Consider the following 26,305-nt stretch of genomic DNA (forward strand, 5'->3'; position numbering starts at 1 on the left):
CGGGGGATGTGGGTGGGTGGGTGGGGAAGGAACGCTGGATCTTTCAGGCCCTTCCAATATTTTATATCCTTTTAGTGTAAGTATTATTTGCAGTCTCCTCCCTCTTTTCTACCCACCTTTTTATTTTTATTTTTTAATATCTTATATTGCTGATAAAACAGGCGTATGGGGACCTTGCTCTATTAAACCGAGGAGCAGGGATAAATTGCAGCCAATTCCTCATCACATGACCTGGCTAGCCCAATAGCTGGTCCAACCTAGTTGAAAACAGAGGGTTGGGGTTCCCCCTCCCCATCATGGCTAATAATAATAGCAACCATGACAATAATAACAGCAATAATACTCCCACTTGTCATGCTTGAAGATTTCTTGTCCTGATTACAAAAGCTAAATCCAGAGGAAGATGCTTCTTAAGGTTGACTGAAGAGGCATAGTGGGCAAGAAGATGATGGGCAGCTAGTGATGGATAGAGTTTGTCTTTTAAGTTTATCTGGCAAATGGATTGAGTGATAGGCCCAATGCAGAAGAAAGAGTGAAGATGGGGAAAGGGGTGTTGAAAGAGAGGAGAAGTATACAGAAGAAATATCCCAGGTAACATAAAAGACACTTTTCATTTAACAACCAGCCATACTGAAACAGTGAGAAACAAACTCATGTGAAACAGCTGATCTGAGTCTTACCTGAATTAAAAAATTCCAAACTGGCCAATTCAAATCTGTATGAAAGGACTTTAGAAAGTGTTTCGGATAATACATTCTAGAGCAGCCAATTAGAGACCTTGGGATGTTTGAGATGATGGGGAAAGATGATTACAGGAAACAATAACTTCCCTTGCCCACAGTTTATCTCTTTTCTCCTCTCAAATGAATATTTTATGGGATTGTCAACTTAATTTTAAATATCAACTTCAGATATCAAAACTGGTTCTTAAGGATGTATCTAAAAAAGTTTGTAGGCCACCACACCCCACCCCCTTTTTAAAAGTTGCCCACAAACTGAGCAAGTAAAGAGCAGAGATTGAGGGGGAGAGGAGGGTGATCAATCTTTTCTTACCAAAGACTTCTGACAGCCCAGGCTTTGCTCACTTCTTAAAGAACTTGGATGTTTATCAGAATTTCTGAAGGAAGATTTTTTTTACAGATTTGGACTTGATTGGTAAAGGTACTAAATAAAATAGTTTGAAGGTTTGTGGGTGGGAAATTGAGATGAAGTTAAGAAGGATAAATACCAAAGAGCATATGAAAATCTAGAATGCTGTTTACCATTTGTTTATTCAAGCTCTAACCTCAGAAACACTAGAAAATAGAGCTGGAAAACTTCAGTAGAGGAAAGAAGCAAAACTTAGAATATTTGTCAGTTCAAACACCCATGTGCTATGAAAATCTTAAGTCTGAGAGAAATAATTAACTGAGGAAAAAGTGATTTCCAAAAGTCTATGTGGGCAGACTTCAGATGTGTTCTGAAAACTACAGTACTGTAAATAATTAGCATTATTGGCAAAAGCAAAAATAATGAAGTATTTTGAAAGGTGTTTGCTCTGCTGTGGCTTGTAGAACTATTAAATCTTAAATATTTCAAATCTGTGCTGAAAATGTTATTTGGAAGCAGTAAAGTTACTACTTCCTGCCCCAAATTATGGCGGGTATATTATTTTGGAATACATTGCTCATGACTCAATCCTGTCTGGGGTTTTTTTAAGATCATTGTATTTGAGAGTAAACATTCTGTTGAAATGGATGCCCCTTCAACAGAGCAATGGATCTGAGTAGCAATGTTATTATCTAGTCCCTACATTTTCCAAAGTGACAGTCATCTTCATAAAATTACTTTATTTTGGATAATTTTTAAGTGAATAACCTTTCAACATTTGATTCTGTTACAACCTTCCAAATGGGAAAAGGATGGAATGTAAAAGAAAAGTAATGGAAAGAAAATGAATGCTTCTATTTATATTAGATTGCTAAAGCATTAAGGTGGGGTGAAAAAAAAAAGAAACAAATCAGTGTATTTATAAGTTTCCTTTCAGTGCTTGAGTTTAGTCTGCAGAGAAGTTGCCAAATTTCATCTTCAATTTCCTTTTATGCTATGAATGAACACCTCCTTTCCACATAAAGTCCATTTAGCTGATCATGTTTGATCTAGTTGCATTTGCAGTGCTGATATTAGTGCCATTCATTGCTTTCAGCTAAAAATCACTGATTTTGTTGGTCTCTCTGGTTCATCTAGAATAATGGTAATTAATGTTTTGTAGTAATATAGATGCAAGATTATATGAATTCATGTTTTAGACCCAGAAACAGACATGTTTGGATCTAATATAACTAACTTGTGATAAATTCTGCCCCAACCCTGAGATTATCATGAAAGGTCTTGCTCCAGGTATCCTCACATGCTGAACCCTTAATGGAAGTCCTTCCCAGCTTTGGAATCTTCTTCCCATTAAGATCCGTTTGATTCTATTGTGCCATTTGTATGGCATTTTTTTTTTTTTTTTTGGTATGCTAGGCCTTTTAATTTCTGTTCTGCTGCTTTCATTAGTTGTATTCTGATTATTTTAAAACTTTGCTTCTTTTATAAACTATTCTAATGGACTGGTATCATCTAATGTATGTGTAGGAACTAGAGTTTTCTTTAAACTGTATGTTGCCCTAAGAGTTATAACTTTAGGATGGCTATAAAGTTTTAAAAATGAAGATCTAAATAAATGTTTCACTCTGGGAAAAGTTAGTTTTATGAATAAAATAAAATTTTATTTTGTAAATCAGTGCATATTTTTAAAAATATAAATATTGAAAAATAGAACTGATGAAAGTCAAGTTATTAGGGATATAAAATTAGTGAATGCTAAGAAGAAAAGTAAATTTATACAATTTTTAAAGCATTTTTGTTTTTACAACACTTGCCATTGTTTTTAATAAAGAAAAAAGAGAAGATTTTAAACTTAAATTCTAGTTCTCAGTATCTGTTTACACAAGATTCTGATGTTAGCTTATTCAACTAAATATAGAGAAAAAGTGTTGGAAAGAATGTAACAAGAATGCAGGGGGAGAATATTTTAACTGGTGAAGGTATGACTAAAAAGTGAGCTTTTCTGGGCATTGTCAAAAGTTAAAATCTTCTGGCTAATTAACCTTCATTTGACCTGAATATTTTGAAACAGGCTGCGATAACAACCTTTTAATTGGGTAGAATTACTTCTGAATGTAGGATTGTACAGTTGCTAAAAAAGCAATATTTAAGTATTAAAAATAATAAAGAATTTTCCTTGTTTGACACATTTAGTCCAATGTGTCTGAGAATATGAGGCACTTCCACATAAAATAATACTGATTTTAAATTTATAATCTGATTCTGAATTCTTAATTTTTGAAAGCCAAGTTCTGAAGCATAATAGGACTTTAGTTATTTGTATATAATAATGGCAATACTAATATAAGATAAAAAAATGCACTATTACTCCCTAGGATTTATTTCTTGTAGTAGGAAGTAGGCCTTTTTGCTAGAATAATTTATTTGAGGAAACCCTTTCACAAAGGTCTGAATAACATGGGAGCCAATATTTTAGCTGGGTTAAATCATCCTTAAAATCACAGACAGAGAAATGATAGTGGGGGAGGGGGACATACTGCATTCCTGACTATTGTTGCTTGATCAGATCCCAATCAAACTTTCCACGCTCTTATGCTTTTAAATTACAGCACCACAGAATATTAAATTACTTCTTGGATGGATGAGCATAACCCAGCTACAGCCATGAATGCAAGAAAGGGTACTTCGGGTCCTTTTAAAAAATTGTTATTTATGATTGCATAAAAGCTTTAATTATCAGTGGAACTTAATATACCAACAAAACAAAATCAAATATTTTTTTAGGTCTCTCGGGCCTGGAATTCATGCCTGTTTGTAGAAGCTATTTTTCTCCTTACCCTTACGTTCGTTAGTTAAACATAGAGCCACAGACCAACAATAGATGCAAAGATAAGTCTTTAAAGCTGTGAGAATAGTGTTGCTATCTAGAATCTCTCTAGTCATCCTGCTGAAGACAATGAAACTGGTTTGGAGCTCAGTTGACAGCAAATTGAAATCACATTTCTACTGTACTACAATAAACAATCCAATGTAATTATAAAGCAATATGCAGCAGCCTTTCTAAGAACTATGCCAAACTAGTCCTGTCAACTTCCGTAAGATGTTAATGAAGTGCAGGAAAAAAGTTCTATGAACCTGGCCTATGGTCTCTTTGTCCTATATATATTTTATCTCACATGATACAAAAAATATCTGCAGAGTTAGAGTGTTTCAACAAATTTAGCATATGAAGTGGCTCACATAGCATGTACATGGGTAATGTAATGAGGCCTTTTTTAATATGGGCAAGCATTTACTTATGGACAATACACTGTAGCAAGTATTTATCTCTGTGTTAATGTGACCAGTATGATTCATGATCACTGCAGTCCAACAAATCAGGTTGGAGAATGCTGTGGCAAATTAATGCTTTGATTTCTTTCCATAAAACTTTTGGAAGTAACTGATGCTATTGCAGAAAGGACCACAACCTGAATTCAGCTAAGATTGTTCCACCCTATACACTTTATTTCTATGGCATAGGGGAAGTACACATAATAGCAGATCCATAAAACAATAGTAGTTATATCTGTATCGGGCCTATAATCAGAGAACATACAATTCATTTACAGTTAATCCCCCTGAGATTGTACAGTCTCAAGTCTGATGTTGGATAATGCCTTTCTCTAAAACTGGTATTAATCAGCTACATCAGAGCAAAAAAATTGCTATTGCATCTGATTAGTCGACCATCTTTTATTCTATAATGGCCAAGCAGATGCTCCCATTCTTCACAAGCAGGACACAAAGACAGAAGTCTTCTTCTATTGTTTTCCAGCACCTGATTTACAAAGATATGTTTTTTCCTGTACAGAATTATGACAGACAGCAATGGGTTTAATGGGATGGGAACAAAAGGCATATGATTGTTACAGGAAAAATATAGTATCAGCTCACTAAAACTGATACCAGAATATATAGGCTGTCTTCAATCTACATACCCAAAGTCATTACTGAATTCACTTATTTTCTAGCTTCATGCACAACATTGAATTTTAGACTAATCCAACAGATTTGGTTCTCAAAATTGTTCATACATAAATACATTATAACCAAGGTTAGCATATTGTCAACTGATTTGGTTGTGCCTTCCTAATTCACCCTATGAATATGCAATATTCCAGTTAGACTTTTGGGACCAAAGATAAATAGGCATTTTGTTCTGCTGGAGAATATTCCTCTATATGGGGCCACATTCCATTGCATGGAGTTGAATCAAGCAGTGGGTGGAGCCATCATTCTCACTGCTTCTGACTCACTCCTTTCATTTTCCTTCTTGGACAATAGGGTTGCCAAGAGAGGGACAGATCTCTTTTGCCCAAGGTCTCAATTGCTTGCTTGGAAAAAGGTTTTTGAAATTAAACTTCAAGGTTAGAAACTTCCTGGAAGTATTATATAATTCTTTATACCATCCAACAAGCAGTGGGATGTGCCACAGAAAGACTACTTCAGTTCCCAATTGCCCTTTCTAACAGGAGCATTAACTTACATTATGTTTTTACTTTAGGAAATATACTGTAAGTGCAGAGGCCTATCAAGAGATCACACAAATAACTCTGAACAGGGAGGGTCATGGATGTTGCACAAATGAAATCCCCACATTTGACTATGCTGAATAAAAAAAAATGTTTCCAGTCATAAATTTCCCAAGCACAAAATTATTTCCACTTGCCAAATCCAGTAAAGAAAGAGAGTCAGAATGAAATGTTCAACTTCTTCTTTCCCACAAGAGATTTCATAAGTGCAAGGCAAAAAGCTTGACTTCAGTCACAGATGATAGTGTTTGCTATGAATTAAAAATATGCTATAGAAAAGCAGCAGTGATTGTAACTATCTACAAACTTCCTAGTTAATTCTATAATTTTAGAATCTCTGGGCTTAACAGTTTTGGAGGGGAGTCCTGAACTTAATCCCAGTCCAGTTCTCTTATTGATTTTAGCACATTGATAACCAGTTTTGCAGTGTTTGGGAATCCTCTTGCAGTTCATGCAGGTAAGTTTGGCCTTCTGCCCCCAAATTCTGCCTTGAAGGCCCCATTGCCATACCCGTTCCTAGAAAGGTGGAGTTAACAAAGCATCCTCTTAATAATAATAGCTTTATTCTTTAGTAGCATTTTTTCCCCGATTTGAATCATTCTACTGCCATAAAAACATGACATTCTAATTTGATAGAACATTCATATTAGCTCCAGTCTCATAAGAGTTTTGTAAAGAGTAAATTCTCATCTAGGTTGGGAGCTTAAAAAGCAGATTAAGTTAAGCTTAATTCTTATCTGTCTCTATTTTAAGGACTTTTCCTCCCTCCCCCCAACTTTCAATGCTCCAAACAGCATCTGCTTCCAACTCTTTTCTTGCTTTACTTAGTGATTTAATTTCACCTTAGGTTCTCCCCCACTCACTCTTAATTTCAGTAAGAAAGCCTGTGTGCTTTTGTTATGATTAATCATTTTTCTTTGTTTTCATTTTAGGCCCAATGGCTGTTTAATTTGGACAGCACGTGATCATCCTTCTTTGTATCTGCAGAGGATGAAGTGTAATTTTAATTGGCGTGAGACTATTTAGAACAAGATTTTTCAAGCGGATGGGGGGGAGACTGGGGCCATTGTGGAGGGAGTGGGAGGGAAATCAACTCCCCAATGATTAACTTTTAAAATAATTATAATCAGCTGGGAAAAGTCCTCTTGTTCTATAATCTCCAAAATAAAGGAGTGACTGTCATTACCAAAAGAATAAACAGAACCAAAGAAGGTGGGATAAGACAGATAAATGCCTTTCTCATTAATGGCTAAAAAATGTAGAAATCTAATTTTAAAAAAATTGAACATCTTCATTCTATTTGATACCTTTTTCTTCCTGTTTTCAAATCTGACAAATGGGACAAGAATAAATTAAGAACAGAAAGTTTATTCAAGAATTGTTCAACAGACAACCCTTTCAGCAAAGAAAGAAACTTATCTACTGTAAAGAACAAAGGAAGATGCTTCAAAAAAGAGAAGTGAAGGAAGAGAATTAGATGGGGTGGGGATTAGCTAGTTCTTCTAACTGAGGACTATACAATTACAACCTGATTTCATGCCTCCAGTAGAACTAAACACATTATTTTAAGTACGAAGGTAACTACTGGCCTTTTCCCTAAATTACAATAACTAAAACAGAAGGAGGAGAGAAGGAATAATGGAAAATAAAATTTGGTTGTACAATGACAAAGAAAAGACACCATAGTCCTTTATAACAAGTCAGTACTAAAAAAAAAAGTCCATTTTCCTTATAAATACATAAATGTTGGGGATAAATAATGCAACAAAAGAAAAAAATAGTTTAAAACTGGCTATAACCAATAAATATAATATAATATAATATATATTTATATATTTATATATATGAATGTTTACCGGAACATGGCACAACTCCATTGAAAATAGTATTCCAATGTGTGTCCTTCAAATGTTGGTATATATAGCCATTAAAATGTAAACTCTTAAGTGCAAGAAAGAATGTCAGGCCAAAGTAGAGGCATAATAAAGGAATCATCTCCCCAAAGGATCCTTTATTTTGCTTCCATTTGGAGGACATAACAGTTTCTGATCAAATATACCCTGTTTTCACGTTCAAGAGAAGTTACGCAGACAAATGCAAAGACATTTGTGAGAGAGTCCCACAGTCCTTAACCGACCTTAAAACCAAAATCATAAAAAAGGGTAGGTAATCATTTTGATGGGAAGAACAAAGGGGGGGTCTCTATTTTTCTCCTTCCAGATGTTAGATTTTTATTTGTGTAAGCAAACTCAATTTTGCTGTTAAATTTACTATTTAAATTTAGAATTAAAGAAGAGGGAGGGGAATATAGCAGTGAATAATTTGTAAAGATGTATTTTTGTAGATAACAGTATTGGGTTAGTGATACTTGACAAGGGGGTAAGCCTGTTCAACAATTTGCATATGAGTGGAGATACATTGAGAAAGGAAAAAGACAGTTTTCCATTCAATACCTTAGATTTCTCTTTTTTCTTTGTAAAATAAACCTTTAAGAATAGTGATAGATTAGTATTTAGCTAAAGGAGAAGGGCATAATTATAAGAAATATTGAGGGGCGTTCAAGATCTAGACCAGATCTTTTTGTGCATGTTATATGAACTTAAAAAGAAATGTAACAGAAATTGTCTATTTCAATTGATTTCTATGATTCGGAAGAATCAGGACGTTTTTATACATTCAAACATTTGTGTTGAAACCTCAGGACAAATAACCTGTGTGAAATACAAATCTGAACAGATTCTGAAAAAGACTTTTAAAAAGGGATGAAATTCACTAGTAACATCTTCCTTATCAAACTTATCAAAATGAGTTTGACTGAATCCCTCTGTGTGTATGCCTTTAAGAGTATGTTCCTGTATGGCTGATTGTCTCCAAACACCTATATACCCTTCTATAATTGTAAACAAAGTATTTGCATACTTTTAAGAAAATACTTGAAATGAACAATAGTAAATTCTACAGCTAGATAACTTTCAGCAGAGAATTCTCTTTCACAAACTGCATTGAAATAAATGGTATGTAAAGTTTTTTTCCAAGGAGGGATTGTGTCAGTGTTTTAGCAGGTCTTTTTCATGGGCAGTCTTACCCATGTTAAAACCCTTCCTATCAAATTGGAGTTTTAATGAATCTATCAATAATCTATATTTAAGGAACCCATCTAATATGCATAAATAAGCTGTTGTTTTGTGATCTGTATAGGACATATACATACAACTGGAAAATTTGCTCCTAATCTCATTAAGAATCCTTACTGTCTTCATGACTGGGAATGCAACTTGTGAACAGACAGAATGGTGACTTCTTTTCCCACTCAAATTATTTCAATTCCAGTGTGGTAGAGATTTACTTAGGAGTAATTAAGGTTTTAGCAGTTATGAAAACAGAGCGATAGAACAGTGATATGCATCTGTTGATGTCTAGATGATCCAGATTGCATCTCCCATAACCCTTTTCTATTTATTAACTTACTAGGACTGATGGGAGTTGAAGTCCAAAAATGTAAAAGGAATGAAGTTAATTTCCTTTTGTATATATAGTGAGCTGGGGCAGTTCTTCAGCTTTTCTTTAAATTGAAGAAATGCTCTACTCTGCCTATGTAGACCTAGTATCTCATGAAAATGTGCTGCTCCATTCAAGATGCTATCATGAGTAGTTAAAAACAGGTTTCCCACATGTATATTCATAAAACTAACAAAAGTTGTGGGTCCAAGAAAGCACAAGTGTACTCTGACTCCCATCTCTGCTTCCTCTGCCTAAATTAGACTAGAACACAAAAGATAGAATGTGTTTAAGATGCATTTCTCAAAATAACTTCACACTGAAGAAAAAGGAATAGATTCCACAGCCTTACAGACTTTTTTGCACTTTGGTGTTACACTAGTCTGACCATTCTTACCCTGGGCTTACAACAGGTCTTTTAGAGCTTAGCCAGGGCTGATCCCCAGGATCTGTTCATTTTAATCTAAAGATCGTTATCTCAACCACATGAAGGGCACTAGGCTGTCTGGTGTTTTCATCTTTCTTTGAGAGGGGAATATACAGAAATACTTCTACTCCAGAGAGTATGGTTTAGCCATAAGTCTCCTAACCAATTTTTCATCCTAGGATCAAATCTAGCAGGAATGGCAAGACACAGCATGAATAAACTGTGCCCCTGAAACAATAGGTTTGGGTTTCATAATGGGTTACAACACAAATGTTTGTTTGTTTCTTTTTGCAAAAGAAGAGGCCAGGATTTTAACCACAAGTCTGTCCCCTGACTCACCAATCCCACATCCACTTCCCTTCTCTATTAGTTCCCCACTGAGTCTGCTCTGCTCTTCATCACAGATGGGTCAGCTTGGGTGCCTCTTGGATTCTACCCTGAGTAGAAGCATGGTGGGAAGAAAGGTCTGTATAGGTTGGGTGAGCCTCACAAGGCCCATGGTGCTGGTTGGAGCCCATCTGGGGGCCCCCATTGTACTCCATGCTGGGGGGCTGGTGATGTTGAAGGGGGTTCAGCCCATAAAGCGATGAAGCAGAGTTGGGCATAGAATCCACATAATTGCCACCCACGTAGACTGGGCTGCCTTGCATATTGGGGGGGCCATAACTGCCACTCCCATTACCCTGTAAAACATGAGGATCATACTCGGGTGCCGTGTTGGCATACTTCTGTTGGCTGGGGCATCCTTTGATGGGGTTTTGGTAGGCAGTGGGCATGGCATAGGCATTCTGGTGTGGTTTGTTGAAAGAGGGCGGAGATGGAGCTTCATAGTTTGAAGTCATGGGGTGTAGGGCATTTAGAAAGCCTGCAGAGGACTGTAAGGCTTGAGGAGGGCTCCCTGTGGGGGAAGGCCCCCCAGAGGATGACCCAAGGCCTTTTGACTTCTGATCCTTTTTGTACTTCATTCTCCGATTCTGGAACCAGATCTTGATCTGCCGCTCACTGAGGTTTAACAGGTTGGCCATCTCTACTCGGCGTGGTCTGCAAAGATAGCGGTTGAAATGGAATTCCTTCTCCAGCTCGACCAGCTGGGCGCTGGTGTAAGCTGTGCGGGCCCTCTTGGAAGCTGAGGAGCCTGGGGGGCTTTTCTCGCTGCTGCAGCTTTCTGGAAAGAAGGTCGGGAAATGAAATCAAAGATAATTACTTACATGCAGAAAATTGAATGCACAGGCTTCTTAATAAATCCTCCTATGGGCGAGAAGGCTACACTCTCCCCCCCAGTCCCCACTCCATAATCATGTCATTTATTAAGAGTTCTGTTCTCCAAAGCTGCCCCACGCTTTATGAAAATTTGATCATGTCATGCAGAAAAGAAATCCAGGGCAATTTATTTGGGAGTCGATTATTTTGAAGCAGACCCTTTCAGAGGAAATTATGTGGGAGAGGTTAGCAAGGCAAAATGAAGCACCTAGGTATATAGACCTGCCCTGCTTGTAGCTTATCAGGTCTGCTAGTCTAAATTAGTCCACAAAAGTGGATGCCTGCCTGCTTTGAGAGATGTAACTGCTTCCAGGATTCACACACACAAACACACACAAACTCTGCACTTTTGAAAAGGGGGACAAGCCCATTGCAAGTTCCCACTTATTCAAAGGGAGGACTGCATGGGAGAATTTCTTGTTGGATTGTGTCCAAAAAAATTATAATCAAAAGTGTAAAAGATGTATTTAGGAAAGGTAAGCAAGCTTTGCATCCATATTCTGATATTTACCCTGTGCTTTAAAGTAAATGGGAATTGTGTTTGTTTTTTAAGGAGCTGGGAATTGCTCACCAACCTTCCAATCCTGATTTACAAGAAAGATTGACTAAAGACTCAAGCCCAGGGTACACATACAAAAGAATAGGTTAACAGAGAATTTAAGGCAATGCAGTTGGACTAATCATTTCAAACTGCAATAGGGGGAGCCATTAATAATAAATAGCCCCTCCCCCATTGTAGAAATCCTTTTTTTTTCCCCATCAAAGAAGCAAGTGTAATATGGAAAGTGTTTTTTTTTTTCAAATGATTTCTACACACAATCTGAAAAGGAAAAAATCCCCAGTCTATTGCTCAAGAATCTATCACCCTTCAACCATACGCTTATTCTCTGCATTATTTGCGAGTGTTTTGCATTGTAAGAAACTTCGTCATCATCATCATTTTAGCCATTGTCTATCCACTGCAGGATGAAATAAGAAACCTATACCCCCAAATATGTGTAAACATACATATATACAAAGATACATGGTACCTGGAGGAATCACAAATAATTTGAAGCCATAGTTAACATCTGTTAAATTGGTAACATTCCCTGCACTGTTCTGATGCATGGTAAAATTCCTGTGTTCGTGCATTGAGCAGAGAGGTAAAAAAAAGTGTAAGAATTTTAAGAAAATGATTTTATATGGAACAAAATCAGGATTTGAGGGCGAAGTTGATACAGATTTGGTTAACACTGATGAGAGTTCACATGCCCCTCGGGACAAGTGGTTTATGAAATTGCCTTTAAAAAGTTCTCTCTTTAAAACATACTGTTCAGTAAAGGAGGAAAGCTCTTGCGTTTAGTTCTGAATCATAGGCATGTGTGAAACTGAATCTAATTCATATAGTTGTTATTTTAGGATATGATTCCATCAATATTTAGTCAATGCAACATTTGCAAATTTTTATTCAAAAATTTAAAGATTATGCAAGAGGAATTACTATATGAAAATCAGGATATAATATGTCCCAGGGGTTCCCAAACCTTTTGTTTTCACTGGCACATTTGGAATTTTAAAATACACTGTGGGGTGCTCTCTTAGAATGGTTGCTTGGGAATTTATTCTTTCCCCAAATGACTGCCATGGGGAAAAACAATACGGATTTATCAGAATGCCACCTACCCCTCCATCCACTGTGGCTGTTCCCCTGTAGGTCCTTACTCTGGGCTAGTGGACATGCATCCAGAAATAGTACTGGGCTGCAGCCACCTATCATTTTTATTTTCTTAAAAAAAATTATAAAGCAACCTAACAGAGTCCATTGGGGCCCAAAGACATTAGAGTTAATAAAGGTGACGCTGGAGGATGGTGCTTTGCTCATGCAGCATGCCAATTTCCAATTCATTTTTAATTGAAATGTTTTTTTTAAATGTAAAAAGTCTATCAGATGTGATATCTCCAGGCACATAGATGCCACACTGGGATTCCAGCTATTGCCTTTTAGTAGGACCATATTAACATGCTCAAACATATTAATCTGGTTGCTCTCTTAATTCAAGCATGACTTAGTTCTATACCTTTTGTGCAATAACATATTCATGCAAATTATTCATCCAAATTAAATTGTGTCATAGTACACAACTTTGAATAGGGATGCTCATTCAAAATTACTTAGTATAGCACATTGGCTATAAGAAGATTAATCCTCAAAAAATTATTCATATTAGGAAAGGAACATCACTGACTTCAAAGAATGTATACCTAAAAAAAGAACTGTAACCTAAGTATATTTAGAATTGAGTTTTAATGACATTATTCTCACTTGCTTCCATTTCATTTTAGGATCTTGACACCAAAGTATTTAGAAATGAATCTGGAGCCATTGACATTTGTGGCTATTATAAACTTTGTCCTCTATAAAACCAGTTATCCCCAATATCAAGCAAAAAACCTCCAAATAAACCTCTTTTCCTACCAGGCAAGATTTGGATTAAATGACTACATTATACATGGACAAAACACATTTTATACAGTATTAGAAGATGGAGATTGGGAAACAGTAGCTTTCATGCCTGCAACAAATTAGACAATCTCTGCTGGATATTAGTGAGCATCCATGCTAAACCAATGGCATATAAAATGGAGTATAAAAGACATCTCAGGACTTTGATGGAAATACATTTTGTCAGGTGTAAAAAACAGACATTATAACTAGAGACCATAACTCAGCTTTGCCCAGATTGTCTGGCTTGAAGAAGACATGTTCTACATCCAGCAGACTGAGAAAGAAGATGACAGGACCCTATAGTGGAAGGGTGGATAGAAGCCCTTTGGAGAGTCATCAAAACCAGCAAGATTCTCTGTCATGAGACAAAGATAACTGCAAGCTTTTGGATTCAATTGTATTTTACCTTCAGGAAAGAGGTTTATGTTCTTTTTTTAATAAGGAGCATTACAGAATGACCATCTCACCTGTAGAAACCTATCCTGCATCCAACAGCTGGGACTAAATGGAAGTTAACTTCTGGCCATCAAAAAGGGGAGTGTTTTGAATCCCAATTTTACTAACGGCAGAACCAGAGAATTAACTCAATATAAGTAGATGATACTAATACTCATGTGTAATTAGTATCTAAATCCATATCTTTTGAAGGAATGGAGGTAGGAAGGAGGTTGAACTTATTAATACATATAACTGACATGAGGAACCTTTTGCTCCCCCATTGTCACCTTTAGCCCTTCTGTCTTCATGCACAGTTCACAAAATCATTCCTACTGCACCATACTTTGTTCTATTTCCCTTCTGGCACTCTCAAAACTCTGTCTCTGGGATAGATTCCTGTCTTTGTTGCAAGCCATTTCTCACTTAAATAACAAGCTTTCCCCTCAAGATCCAATTTCCAAGCAGATCCTTTTTCTCCCATATCTTAATCACCCACTTTCTTCTAATCCAAATATGTAAAATAAGATCACTGACATCATCAGTCCTGAACTAGCATGGTTCTGCTGATGTGGATTGTAGTTCTACCCAAGTTGCTGCCCCAACTTAAATGTTGTTCTTCTAGAACCAAGCAGCCTGGCTCCCAAGCCTAAATCCTTCAGATGGGTGGGGTGGGAGTGTTGGAGAGCATGGCACTACACACATAGTGCCTGGCATTGTCGGGGGCACTCCTTCACCACTTCCTACACCCCATCACCAGCTTTCTATAACTAAACTGGGCTTGCTTGTGTATGTGCCAGGGAGGGAGTAATAGGCACTGTAGGTGCATGGGAAGCGTGGGGCTATTTCCAAAAGCAGAAGATACCTGCACAGGGGGAGCTGTTTTTCTGCTTGGCGTTTTGCCTCGACTCTTTCATCCAAGGGAAAATCTGCTTGGTAAGGGCGGCGTTACTAGAGGCCAGGCTGGATTTGCTGGGGACACTTTTGACCGCCCCCGATTGGCTATGGTTATTGCTGCCGCCGGTGCTGTTGGATGTGGTGCTGCCGCTCCCGCTGGTGGCGGTGCTGGGGTTGGTGGGTGGTGAGACGGGCGGGGGCGGGTGGTGCTCCTGAGGCAAGCTGGGGCGCAGGCAACTCCCGTTCAGGTCCTTCGCCTTGCCCAGTGGGGCCGCGTTGCCCAGAGACTGGAGGGTACAGGCGGGCCGCTGGTAATCGCTCTCCACATGAGCCGCGGGCTGGAAAGGCTGCGGAGAAGGGCCCTCGTAACCGAAGCCGTTGGCCCCCGGGTAGGAGTAAGCCCCAAAGAGCGTGGAAGTGTCGTAGTAGCTGGTCTTCTGCATGGCTGGGGTTCCCCGAGGCGCTCGCTCGCTGCTACCAGGCTCCGGTTGGCCTTCTCATGGAAGGACATTGGCACCCCCCGGGTCACGTGACAAGGGGCCTTCCCTTCCCCCGGTGTCTTTTGGAAGATGACCTGAAAGGTTAGAAGGCACACACAATGATACGGCTCGGCCTCTGAATCCATCTTAGCGGTTGAAAAGCGCGTGACATGAATAGCTGGCCGGCTACGGAGGAGGGCCGGGAGCGGGGAGCAGATGCTGCCGCCGCCAACAGCTTTTTGCCGGGTGCTCTGGATGTACCTCGCCTCTCTCCACTGGGCTAAGATTTCTAGATATGCACATACAATACACAGAGAGAGACACACACAAACATACACACAAAGAGGGGGCTTCGAACAGGCGAACGAACCGTTCACCAAATCGATTCCTCAGTGGCGTTTCCCTCTTCTGTTGTTCTAAAGTTCAGTCGTTTTTGTTAGTCTGCTTATTTATTTTAACTGCACCATATATTTAGTTCCTGTAGACCGAGAAAGAAATCGCTGTCGCAGGATTTCTTTTAGACCGTTCAACTCAATTCTCCAAAATCTCAGCCGTGGGTATAGTCCAACTACCTCTCTACACACTAGCCTTTTCACACACGCGCGCACACTTGCTCCAATGCAAGAGCCAGGTATTTTATTTCCACGTGCCAAGGAAGTGAATGGATCGCTACGGCTTATTTATTAAAGGGGCTGAATGAAGACGAAGAAAACAGGGACGGGAGGGGACTTGGAAGTTAAAATTCCGGAAATCTGTGGAATTTACTTACACATAAACTATACCTGAGGTGGAAAGTCACTTGGAAAATCTATTTGGAATGAATTTTAGTAGCATTTGCGTAAACTCAGGCATTCAAATAGAATTACCAAGTGTTTCTCACCTGCAAAATTAAAATATAACATTTTCCCAATTCAGGATTGAGAACTTTTGGAAAAACAAACCTAAGTGCAAATTGAATAAAATTATATTTAACTTTATCTTTAAGTGCTTCTGAGGTTCAACATTTATCAAACTGAAAATATTTCCAGATTTGATTTACTTAATCTGCTGCTTTCAAAAGAGGAATGAGCTCAAGTTCTTTGATGTTGGTTCTTTTGAAGCTGTTTTTGCAACCCTGGCTGCGTTTGAAATTGGCTGTGGAAACTGCTCTTCCCTGAGTCGTTAAAATTTTGTCTTGTTACTGCTCAAGGTGTGAGCTGGCCTCTCTCTTTCCTAAAGCCCAGCTACAACCCACTTCTCAACTGCTCTTTGAACAAAACAAATCCTGTTTTTTCCTCACAAAACCATTTGGTTCCTTGCTTTTGTTTCTCTTTTACTTTTATGTTAGTATTTTATTTTACTTAAGATGGGAGCTGATATGCTTCCCAAAGAAAGGGGACTCCTTTCACGGCTAGGAAAATTAATTTTATAAATGTAATAAAAGCTATAATGCATTTAATAGAGCAAAACATGCATCTATGGAAAGGAATTCTCTTTATTTCTCTTCAACCCTTCTCTGCTTCATTTCAATCCAGGTAGCTGTATTCCATTTTCCTTCCTTTCGGGCATAAACAATAGTATTGAAGGCACCACTCAGTTCTTCCCATTGTCGGGGGAACAGCAAATAGACTATAATGATTCAATTCAAAATTTACGGTATAGCTCACCTCTTCCTCTTCATTCTTTGCCCTGGCCTGGGAACTGTAGCCATTGGTCTCTAGAGGCATCTAAAATCTTCCCTGGCCAGGTGTTCCTGGAAAGAATTAGGGCAGCTGCCCTGCATTTATTCAGCACCCAGGAAATATTTCTAGCATTATAATCTAGCATTGTTCTTCAAATGGCTTGAAGAAGACAGAAAAAAGATTGTCTGATGAAAGTGGAAGCTTGAGTACCTTGACTCAGCCATTATTATCTTCTCTCTAGGCCTTCGAGGTTTGTTTTGGATTGGATTTTCTAGGAACGCTGGAAGGCCTAGGAGAAATAGGCACCAAAGGGTTTTTGCTTTTGTTGGCTTAAATTAAGCTGCATCTTTAAAATATTAATCTCTTTTCTACCAAAAAAGGAATTCAAAGTAGTCTATGCACTCAGTAGCTAACATTTGGATCCCTTTTTGTACCTCATCTTTCAACACTTTCTAAATGTCGGTCATTTGTCTTACTCTAAGACGGATGGAATCGTAAATGATTTACTCCAAGGAATTGTTGTGGTAGTTAAACACATGCACACACACACATACATAGAGAAATATCCATTGGAATAATGAATGAGAAATCAGATCGTGTCTTTGCAATTAGTTGTTGAAATGTCAACCACAACCCTGAAGTTGTTTCTTGCCAGCTTGGAAGTTTCATTTTTATTCCCAAGGATATTTCAAAACAAACGCCTCTTTTCTTAAGGACTTTTATAAACTATATTTAAAGAAACAAAAACAAACTGAAGAGTCCAAAAGCTTGTGATAAAATTGAAGGAAGATTGTAAGGCCGAGGTGGAATAAAACATAACCTTTTCCCCTTTAACCTCCATAATGGGTGGGAAAAATCATAATTATATTACTATGCTAGAATAAAATTAATCAGCTTTTTTAATGATAAGTATAGAACAATATAATAATTCAACGTAAAAGACTACTGTATTCATTAGAGCCTAAATTAGAAAAAAACGAAGGAAGGAAGGAAGAAGGAAGGAAGGAAATAGAAAGAAACCATTTGACTAAAAAAAAGGAAGAATAAAGAGAAGGAAAATAAAGAATTCAAAATAGCAAAAAGAGAGCAAAAGGGGGGTAGAAGAAAAGGGGAGGGAAGGGAAGGAGGGGGAAGAAGAAGAAGAGAGCATGCGAGCAAGAGAGAGTCGCTGCGTGGAAGGAAGCTTAGAGCTTGTGAACTCTTCATGAACCGCGATGCGAGTCATACAGCTATAAATCATGGAGACACGGTCTCCGCCATTCACAACTGATAGCCTATTTCGGTCCACCTTACCTTAGCCTCTGACGAGAGCAGCGCGGCGAGCAGACATAATATATTTTCGCAGCCAGCAAGCAACGCAATCAATAAGCGAGGAGAGCTCCCCCCATTCCTCTCGGTTAAAAAAAATGTTCAAGGAATATCTAGAGAGAGAAATCCGGTCATAACGCCAAAGGGAGGGGGGAATCTCTATATAGAAGCTCTGGTGAGGGATGCTCCTCTCTCTCTCTCTCTTTCTCTCTCTCTCTCTCTCTCTCTCTGTCCGTTTGGGGAGGAGGGGGAAGGTGAGAAGAGGGAGAAATCACAAGATTCTCGACAGCCTTCCAAAGATATTGAGGATTCTGACTGCCCTATACTCTCTCTACGCCCTGTTCACGGTTAACAATGGCCTCTGGCTTTACAGCAGAAGGCAAGAGAAGAGAGAGAGCTGGAGAGAAGGATAGACAGACCAACCGACAGACAGAGTACCAAGGAGGAGAAAACAGAAAGAATGCTTATATCAAGCCTTCAATAAGGCAATGCCTAGACAGAGGCTTAAACATAACACTAATATTAGTGCTAATTCTAATACTATAACCTGCTTGCTATTTAAAGTGGGGGGGGGTAAAGAGATATGTATGTAAAAAGACTTTGTATCAGGCAAGGGGAATAGCGATGGGGTGTGTGTGTGTGTGTGTGCTTGTGGGCTTTGGAGGGCTTGGGCAAATGCCAAGTTGCTTCCTGACAGTGTCAGTTAAGGAAAAGGCAATATGCAAATAGAGACATAGTGGATACAGAGGCCTAGCAGGAGAACTGGAGTTGTATTGATCCACATGTTTCTCAACTACATGTTAAGTTATGCTAATAAATCTTCGGAAAGAGCATCCTATTCCCCCCACCTCTTTCTATCATCCTATTCTCTTTCTTCCTCCATCCTACACTTTTTCTCTTCTACTGAGATTTTAGTACAGCTACAGAAGAAACCTTTTGATATTCTGTTACTTCAGCTGGTGCAAACTAGATGTCATATATAGAGAATATGACATAATTATGATGGCTACTCTTCAAGGGAAGGTAACAGAAACATGTAGCATGAAGCTTTGTATGTGTGTGTATTAGTGAAATTTTAAACATTCAAGGGGGTATAAAATAGGAGAGTCAAATCAAGTTTATATATTAAACCATATTTTGTAATTGGGTTTGTATGCTCTGGCAATGTGTGATTGAACATGGAAGAGATGCCTCTGTATTAAGAAATAAAAAATGCACATTTCTGGAAGCCAATTGTGTTATTTTGTGCATATAAGGTACAAAGGTACAAAACCATTTTCTTGTTGAGAGTTACTTCTAAGTTATGAAATTGGAATGGGGATGTATGAAACAATTTGACATGGGAAAAGTAAAGTAAGCCAATGGATGGATGAGTGGATGTAGAAGATAGATAGATAGATAGATAGATAGATAGACAGACAGACAGACAGACAGACAGACAGACAGACAGACAGACAGACAGACAGACAAAGATAGCTGTAGCCTCAGATAAATGATGTCAAAGTAACTTTAGATTTATTACCCCTGTCCTGTCCAAAGGGAGCTTTGCTTGCAAAAACAAAAGGTTCACACCAGTTTTTGCTGCTGTCAGGAAAGAGAGTTGCCATTACAACTGAGAGTGGGAGGAAGAAGTTGAGGTCTCTGCACATTTTTAGGCCTGTAAGTGTGTCAAAATGAGAGATCCATTGTTATTTCTTCCCCAATCTTTTTTCTAGTTATGCCTTTTGGGGTGCTTAGTTGCTGAATTGACAAGAACTGGCATTGAGAAAAGGAAGAAGTGCTGGAATGGTCTGGTTTCTTTCCTCAGATACCTTGGCTATCCCAAAACATCATATTTAGCCTAAGGATTTTTTAATAATATTTTTGCAGGGAGAAACTTTTTCATCTGAGCCCTTGGCTAAATCCAACTTTACCTTTGATCTACACCGAATGTTTCTAGAAATACAGATGAATATCTTGGACCTCCACTTGGATATTAGCTTCTTCTGGCCAGGCTTTCTTAAACGACTAAGAAGGATGCTTTTTGCAATATTAGGCTATTTTTTTTAATTTGGATTACCATTACAAGATTGGATACCAAACATCTTTTTCATCTACAGAATTACTTTTAGACCACCACAGACGGTAAACTAACTTTTACCAGGATAAAATATACTCTTTTATATAGTTTAGTTTAGTCTCTTTGCCTAAGTGACAAGATTGGAGGATAGTTGCCAAAAAAAAGCAAGATTTAACATTGGGAATTTGTATTTCTTCCTCCATTTATTATCTGTAGTTCAGTTTACCAAGTCAATATTTATTTCAGATTTTTTAAAGATTTTCTTCGACTAAACCAAATTGAATAGATCGTGGTTGTGAATAAATAGGATAACTGTGCAGTTACTTAGCAACTCTACAAAATTTTATCTGGGAATAAATCCTAAAAAAAACTCCTTGGCATTTTCTTCTGAATAGCATATATAGGATTGCTTTGGAAGGAATAAACTCAAAGCAAGGTATGGGTAAGGAATCAACCCTCCTCTGCAAAATTAAAGGTTACACACTTGTGGTGGTGTTAGTGAAGTAGCTTGGGATGTGCCAAGTAGGTCACAAATGTACTATTAAAAACTCAGGCAAGTGATCCAGGAGATATAATAGAAAAGAACAAATTGAAAAAGGAGGGGTCTGTTTAAAGAAAGAGAAAGAGGTAAGGGGCAAATGTTGGGAGGAGAAATGCATAACAGAACGTTTACTTTAAAATAAATATGTTTGCGATGATGGGAGTGATTTTTTTTTTGTTTTACTCCAAACAGAAATCTAAGAATCCCTTCAGCCGCATTACCTGCAATTCATTGTTGCTGTTATTACCATCATTAATGCAATACTCTACAATACTTGAAACCGAGGTGGCGGATGTTTAGTCCTGAAAGCCACTAGTTTGAAAAAAAGCAGCGGGTCTCTGGACTAACTCATCCTCAAGCATCCAAAAGCGATTTTTGAGACTTTTTGTCCTAACACTTTTTTATGTGCACTGAACTGCCCAGTTCTCAATTTTTAAATGGTACAACAGTTATCCAAATCACTTATTTTCGTTGAGGAAAAACAAAGCCTTAATGTGAGCTTTCCCGGGCACCAAAGCGCCGCTTCTTCCCGTTTACAGTAGAAGAAGACGCAAGGCAGACTTGCGTTTCTTAACAGTTAGCATTTGTTGTTGTTTTTCGGCAAGCGAAAGTGAGACAATATCTTCGTGCAGAAAAAAAGAGGAATTAGGTAAATCCTCATCCCCGAATTAAGCTCATCTCCTACAGGAAGTCTGATAGATTTTTTTTCCCTAAGCATAAAATGGGCGGACACAATTCTGTGCTCTTGATCTTTCGTGACAGGGACGGAACTCTTCAGATAAAATATTAGCTGGGCCGCTCGTTCTCAATTTAAAATCTGCCTGAGAACAGAGCTATAATTTCACCGGGGTACGTTCAGGTGTAAAAAGACATTTATTTGGCAGTTGACCTTCACGTGTGACAGTAAGAGAAAAGGACGCCGCCAAGCAATGAACCTAGAATTAGTGGGAGGTGAACAGAGAGAGACCTATCTTTAAAATGGGGAGAAGGTTTCGTTTGTGAAAGGAGAGATCGTTTTAAAATATTTTCGTTTGGGGAAACATTCCTTGGCTCCAGTAACCTCGTTTCCCGTTCTGAATGCTAATATTATTAATCTGTAATAAAAACGTCCGCTAACCACCCACCCACAGTCCTCGGCTCGGTATCCCCGTATGTCACACAACCTCAAGAATATAAATCATGGCCGGGAGCCCCCCTCCCTCTCCCTCCCAGCACCTCCTTCTCGGATCTGCGGCCTCTGGCAACAATCTGAGCTTCATTCCGGGCGCTCCATGTTGTTACTAAAAGTGCCGGCCCGTTTGAACTGCCACCGAGTTGGCACCAGTCCACGGATACCAGATCCTCGTGGGTTCTCCATTTCTGGCTTCCAGCAGAAATCATTTGTTCTATAAATAAAACGATTGGCTATTTTTTAAAGTGCTTCTAGACTCTTAAAAATCCAACAGGTTACAGCTGAATTATTGCAATACTAATACCAATTCTGTGCTATTAAAAGATCTCTTGTCATGTGCTAAAACAACTCAATGAAGCTGAAGATTTAAAAATTACTATATTGTTACTGCAGTTCATTTCTTTGACAATTTGGTGCCCACTAGAAATGTGGAATATACTTACCCATTCCGGGATACCTTGAATATGGCTGATATCTTGAAGAGAGTGTGTAGGAAAGTTAATCCACACATTTGTCTATGGAGGTTCTCAATCATCCAGGTCATGGTTGTCTCAAAGATGCTTTTTCCAAAAGGCAATTGGACTGTCTTAGTTTTCTCCTTTGAAAATGTTTCACTTCTCATTCAAGAAGCTTATTCAGTTCTAGCACCTTTGAGATATCCTCATGTTCAATTGCAGAATCACCCAACCAATTATTGCTTTCTCTTGTGACTAAACCTGAAATATAGGGTTTCACCTCAATCAGACAGCTTCAGGGTAGTTCAGTGGCTGTGGACTGGGCCTTTTACAAAGTAAATTGGGAAAATGTTCTTTTTAAAAAAAAAAAATCTTTAAATCACAGCTGCTGGATTTTGACAGTTGAGGATAAGGCAGCATAGAATTATATTGATCTCTTACCTATGCCCTTTTAATATACCATACACAACTCCCATTGTCCCAGCCTCTGAGAGTGATCATTGTTTGTTGGTAGTCAGGACTGTTATGAACCAGCCATCTGGGGAGGGGGCAGGGAGAGGCATCAGTCTGGGAAGGTTGGTCAGGCATGCTGGCTGCTGGAGCTTTTGGGAGTTGCAATAGAATATATTTGAGTTGGAACTGTTTTAAGGTAATAATCTAGGACATTAATCTCTGGACAGTGGGAAAAAGTAATCTTTTGCCTGGTACACCAAAGCCTTGTAGCTCTTGTATTGCTATCTCATTCACTACAGAAGAGTTGCTATTCAGAATCCAACTATTAAACACCAGTTAAGTAACTGGTTAGGAAATGCAGTAAAAAATAACTGGTGCTTTCTCATTCAGTATTGCAGTGGTTCTTCACATCAGTGAAGGGATGAGAAATATGTGGTCTTTCAGAACTTAGATTCCAATTCCCCCCAGACATAACCCAGCCAGTGATAAGGCCTGCTGGAAGTAATAATTCTCCAATATCTAGAATGCTACAAATTCTTTGTCTCTTATTGAGGAGTGGCCCTGGTCTTCTTTTATTCAACATAATTTATTCCCAGTGGTATGTGAGTGGGTCAGTGTATTGTTTTATTTATTAGTGCAATTAGTGTAGCAATTGCTGTAATGTTATCTATTTGTTGTTTTATATCCTAGCTTTTTTCTGTGGATATGAAACCAACATCTATGGAAGTTAAATACTTTGTTTCATTGATTGGAAGTAGATTGTGTCTCAGTTAATTATAAATATAAGGCTTATATTTATAACTAATCTTATTATTACTCCTAGTTGGAGACAAAACATGAAAATCAGACTTTAATAGTTACTGATTTCAGTTCAAGGAACTCATCCTAAATTTTACTCTCAATCCTATCTATCCATCAACCGTGTATGGAAAAATTATATATGCCTATGCTTCTAATCTTTAAACATTTTATTACTGAAACATTAGCAAAACAAAAGATACTCAAAAGTAGATTTTAGGAATGAGGGGCAACCTTCCTCACTATGGTATCTTCCATGTTGGACTCTTCCTTGTAGGAGGTAAGATTGTGAAAGACGATTATCAAAGAAATAATTATGAAACATATCCATATACAAAAATATTTGGGATCTTGCTTGAAGAACCTCTCCATTATCTAATGATAATGTTAGAATGACTCCAAATTTAAAAAGATTTATGAATAGATAGATGTCTATGGTTGAATATATATCTATATCAGATATGTATCCATGAAATCTAACCCTTTTAAACTTCTTTGATCTAAGATAAGACACAAATTCTACCTAGAAGCCAATCTCAATCAATTGTTTTTCTTGTTTTCCTTGATGGTAGTAACTCACTGGATTAATGGTCAAATCAACAGAAGTAGTTCTGAATTACTTCCAAAATATTACACATAAACAAACAGCTAAAAGGGAGAAGGGAGGGAGAGGGAGAAATCCTCAGAATTTCAATCTGTTTCATATCTCACCCCCATTCCTGGAAAGATCTAAATGAATACCAGCTAATAACCTTGTCAACATTTTCAAAGCAGAACTCAAAGAAAAAAACAATCTCATTGTCAAAGTATATATCTTTGGATTTCTAACCTCATCCAACTTGCAAGGGGACTTATTTCCAAAGGCTTTTAAGACACTCCTCTTCTCAGGCACAGCTACAATACATTTGATAAAATTCAACATAAAGTGAAGAGTTGTCCTTTCTTAGTATCTGCACTAGACTTTAAAGTATAAGATATTATCAGTTTCATATGACAAGATTAATATTGTGCAGAATCCTAACTTTTCCATTGGTGGCACTTTCCTTTTCAATTCTTGGAATCCTTTACTTAAATTATTATTAAACTTAAATTCCTAAGCAGAATTTTCCTTATGGTTCCCCCCCCCCCCAGCCTCTGGCCTACCACATTACAGTCTATTCAGTCTTGCTATTAGGCTTGTAGGCATTTCAAAATATGGGGGAGGGGGGAGAGAAAGGACTTATAGTATCAAACAATACTTTATAAAAGTTTGAGATGACACGCTTAAATGCACAAAATCAATATGTATGGAGTGTGCAAAAATCAATATATAGAGAAAAGTTTAAATGTGCCACTAAAATATTTGGCAACCACTTTGGCTGCTCTGAAATAGGATGCAGCAGCCTTTGGGAAAAGAAAAGAGGGAGGAAGAGGTAAATGCCAGAGGGGATGTCTCATTTTGCAGTGGACCATGCTGGTTGCCTTGTCAACAAAGCCAGGAAAAAGGGGAGATCCGGTGTGGAAATGAGGCTCTATTCCTGTATCCCAGAGTAGTGCTCCATTTTCCCCCCATATTCCCCTTCATCCTGGTCCTGGTTGGAATGAAACATCTCAGCCTTTAGAGTGCTTCCTACTTCTGAAATTTCAGGGAAAAGATTCATTTCAACACCACTCAGAATCTCTCAAGATTGAGAAAAGGCCTAAAACAAAAGCATATATTGGAAGAAAACATTTACCCTTGAGCATCTTGTGATCCATCTAAACTTGCTTTCCCTTAAACTTTCTCTCAGGTCAGTGAAAAATCTGCTCATCTAACCAACACTGCAATACAGCCTGCTTATGAAAACCAAGAATATCCTTTTGAATTGAATGTGATTTACCTCCAAGTAAAATATTGAGAGATGTGACCTGACATATCTATCTAGTAAGGATTTAATGAAGTTAGAAGGTGAAGTCCACATTCTTGGGATCTAAAATGTTGGTTAAGTTTCCATCATGTCTAGCTGTCTGCCTGCCTGCTTGCCTACTAATCTATCTATCTATCTATCTATCTATCTATCTATCTATCTATCTATCTATCTATCTACCTACCTACCTACCTACCTACCTACCTACCTACCTACCTACCTACCTACCCACCTACCTATTTTCTGTGTTTGATACTCTACCCAGCTCTGAACATACTGATCTCTCTGGCTATGTGAAAAAGTTCTTACATACCAATTTGGCTGGTATCTTTAATCACAGGAAATAATGCAATACTGATTGAAGATTATAGGAGTTGTAATCCAAGGTTTCTAGAGCACTGCAGGGTGGCCAAGCTGGTATGTAAGAACTTTCACAGAGTCAGATCAGTATGTTCAGAGCTGATAGCTCAGTGAGTATCAAACACAGAAAATTCGAGATAGATAGATAGATAGATAGATAGATAGATAGATAGATAGATAGATAGATAGATAGATAGACAGACAGAGACATATATCATATGAGAGTGATTCACCTCAGAATTGCTGAAGAGGATAAAAGCGAAAATGATTTACTTTTAAACTTTGTTTTGTTAATCACATACTCAAAATGTACCTCTTTACTGATTTGCATGCAAAAATGCAAGGCAATAGACATGACTAATTATTTATAACAAACTATATATACATTGTGTAGCTTAGAAAGGAAAGAACTGTCTAAAATTCAATAGAATCTCAGCAAAAGAATGTTTAATTCTGACAGAATGGA

The 26,305-nt window shown here is 38.0% G+C and overlaps 1 protein-coding gene across 9 annotated transcripts in view; it reads right to left on the reverse strand.

The window, feature by feature from the left end:
* Nucleotides 1-7,011: 7,011 nt before the first annotated feature.
* The window catches only part of HOXB3 (homeobox B3), a 48,893-nt gene continuing 29,599 nt past the window's right edge, over nucleotides 7,012-26,305 (reverse strand). For 2 of the 9 annotated variants that reach the window (XM_039333223.1, XM_039333224.1), the window contains 2 exons: nucleotides 14,637-15,242; nucleotides 7,012-10,753 (listed from right to left, as the gene is read on the reverse strand). In XM_039333223.1, coding sequence (XP_039189157.1) covers nucleotides 9,987-10,753; nucleotides 14,637-15,111 — 1,242 coding nt within the window. In that variant the 5' untranslated portion in view covers nucleotides 15,112-15,242 and the 3' untranslated portion in view covers nucleotides 7,012-9,986. Of the gene's footprint in view, nucleotides 10,754-14,636; nucleotides 25,665-26,305 lie in introns of those variants that run through there. The other 7 variants (XM_039333217.1, XM_039333222.1, XM_039333221.1 and 4 more) reach the window with 7 other exon arrangements.

The sequence above is a fragment of the Crotalus tigris genome, unplaced genomic scaffold, assembly GCF_016545835.1.
Source record: "Crotalus tigris isolate CLP2741 ecotype Arizona unplaced genomic scaffold, ASM1654583v1 scf7180000024472.5447098, whole genome shotgun sequence".
NCBI lineage: Eukaryota > Metazoa > Chordata > Lepidosauria > Squamata > Viperidae > Crotalus > Crotalus tigris.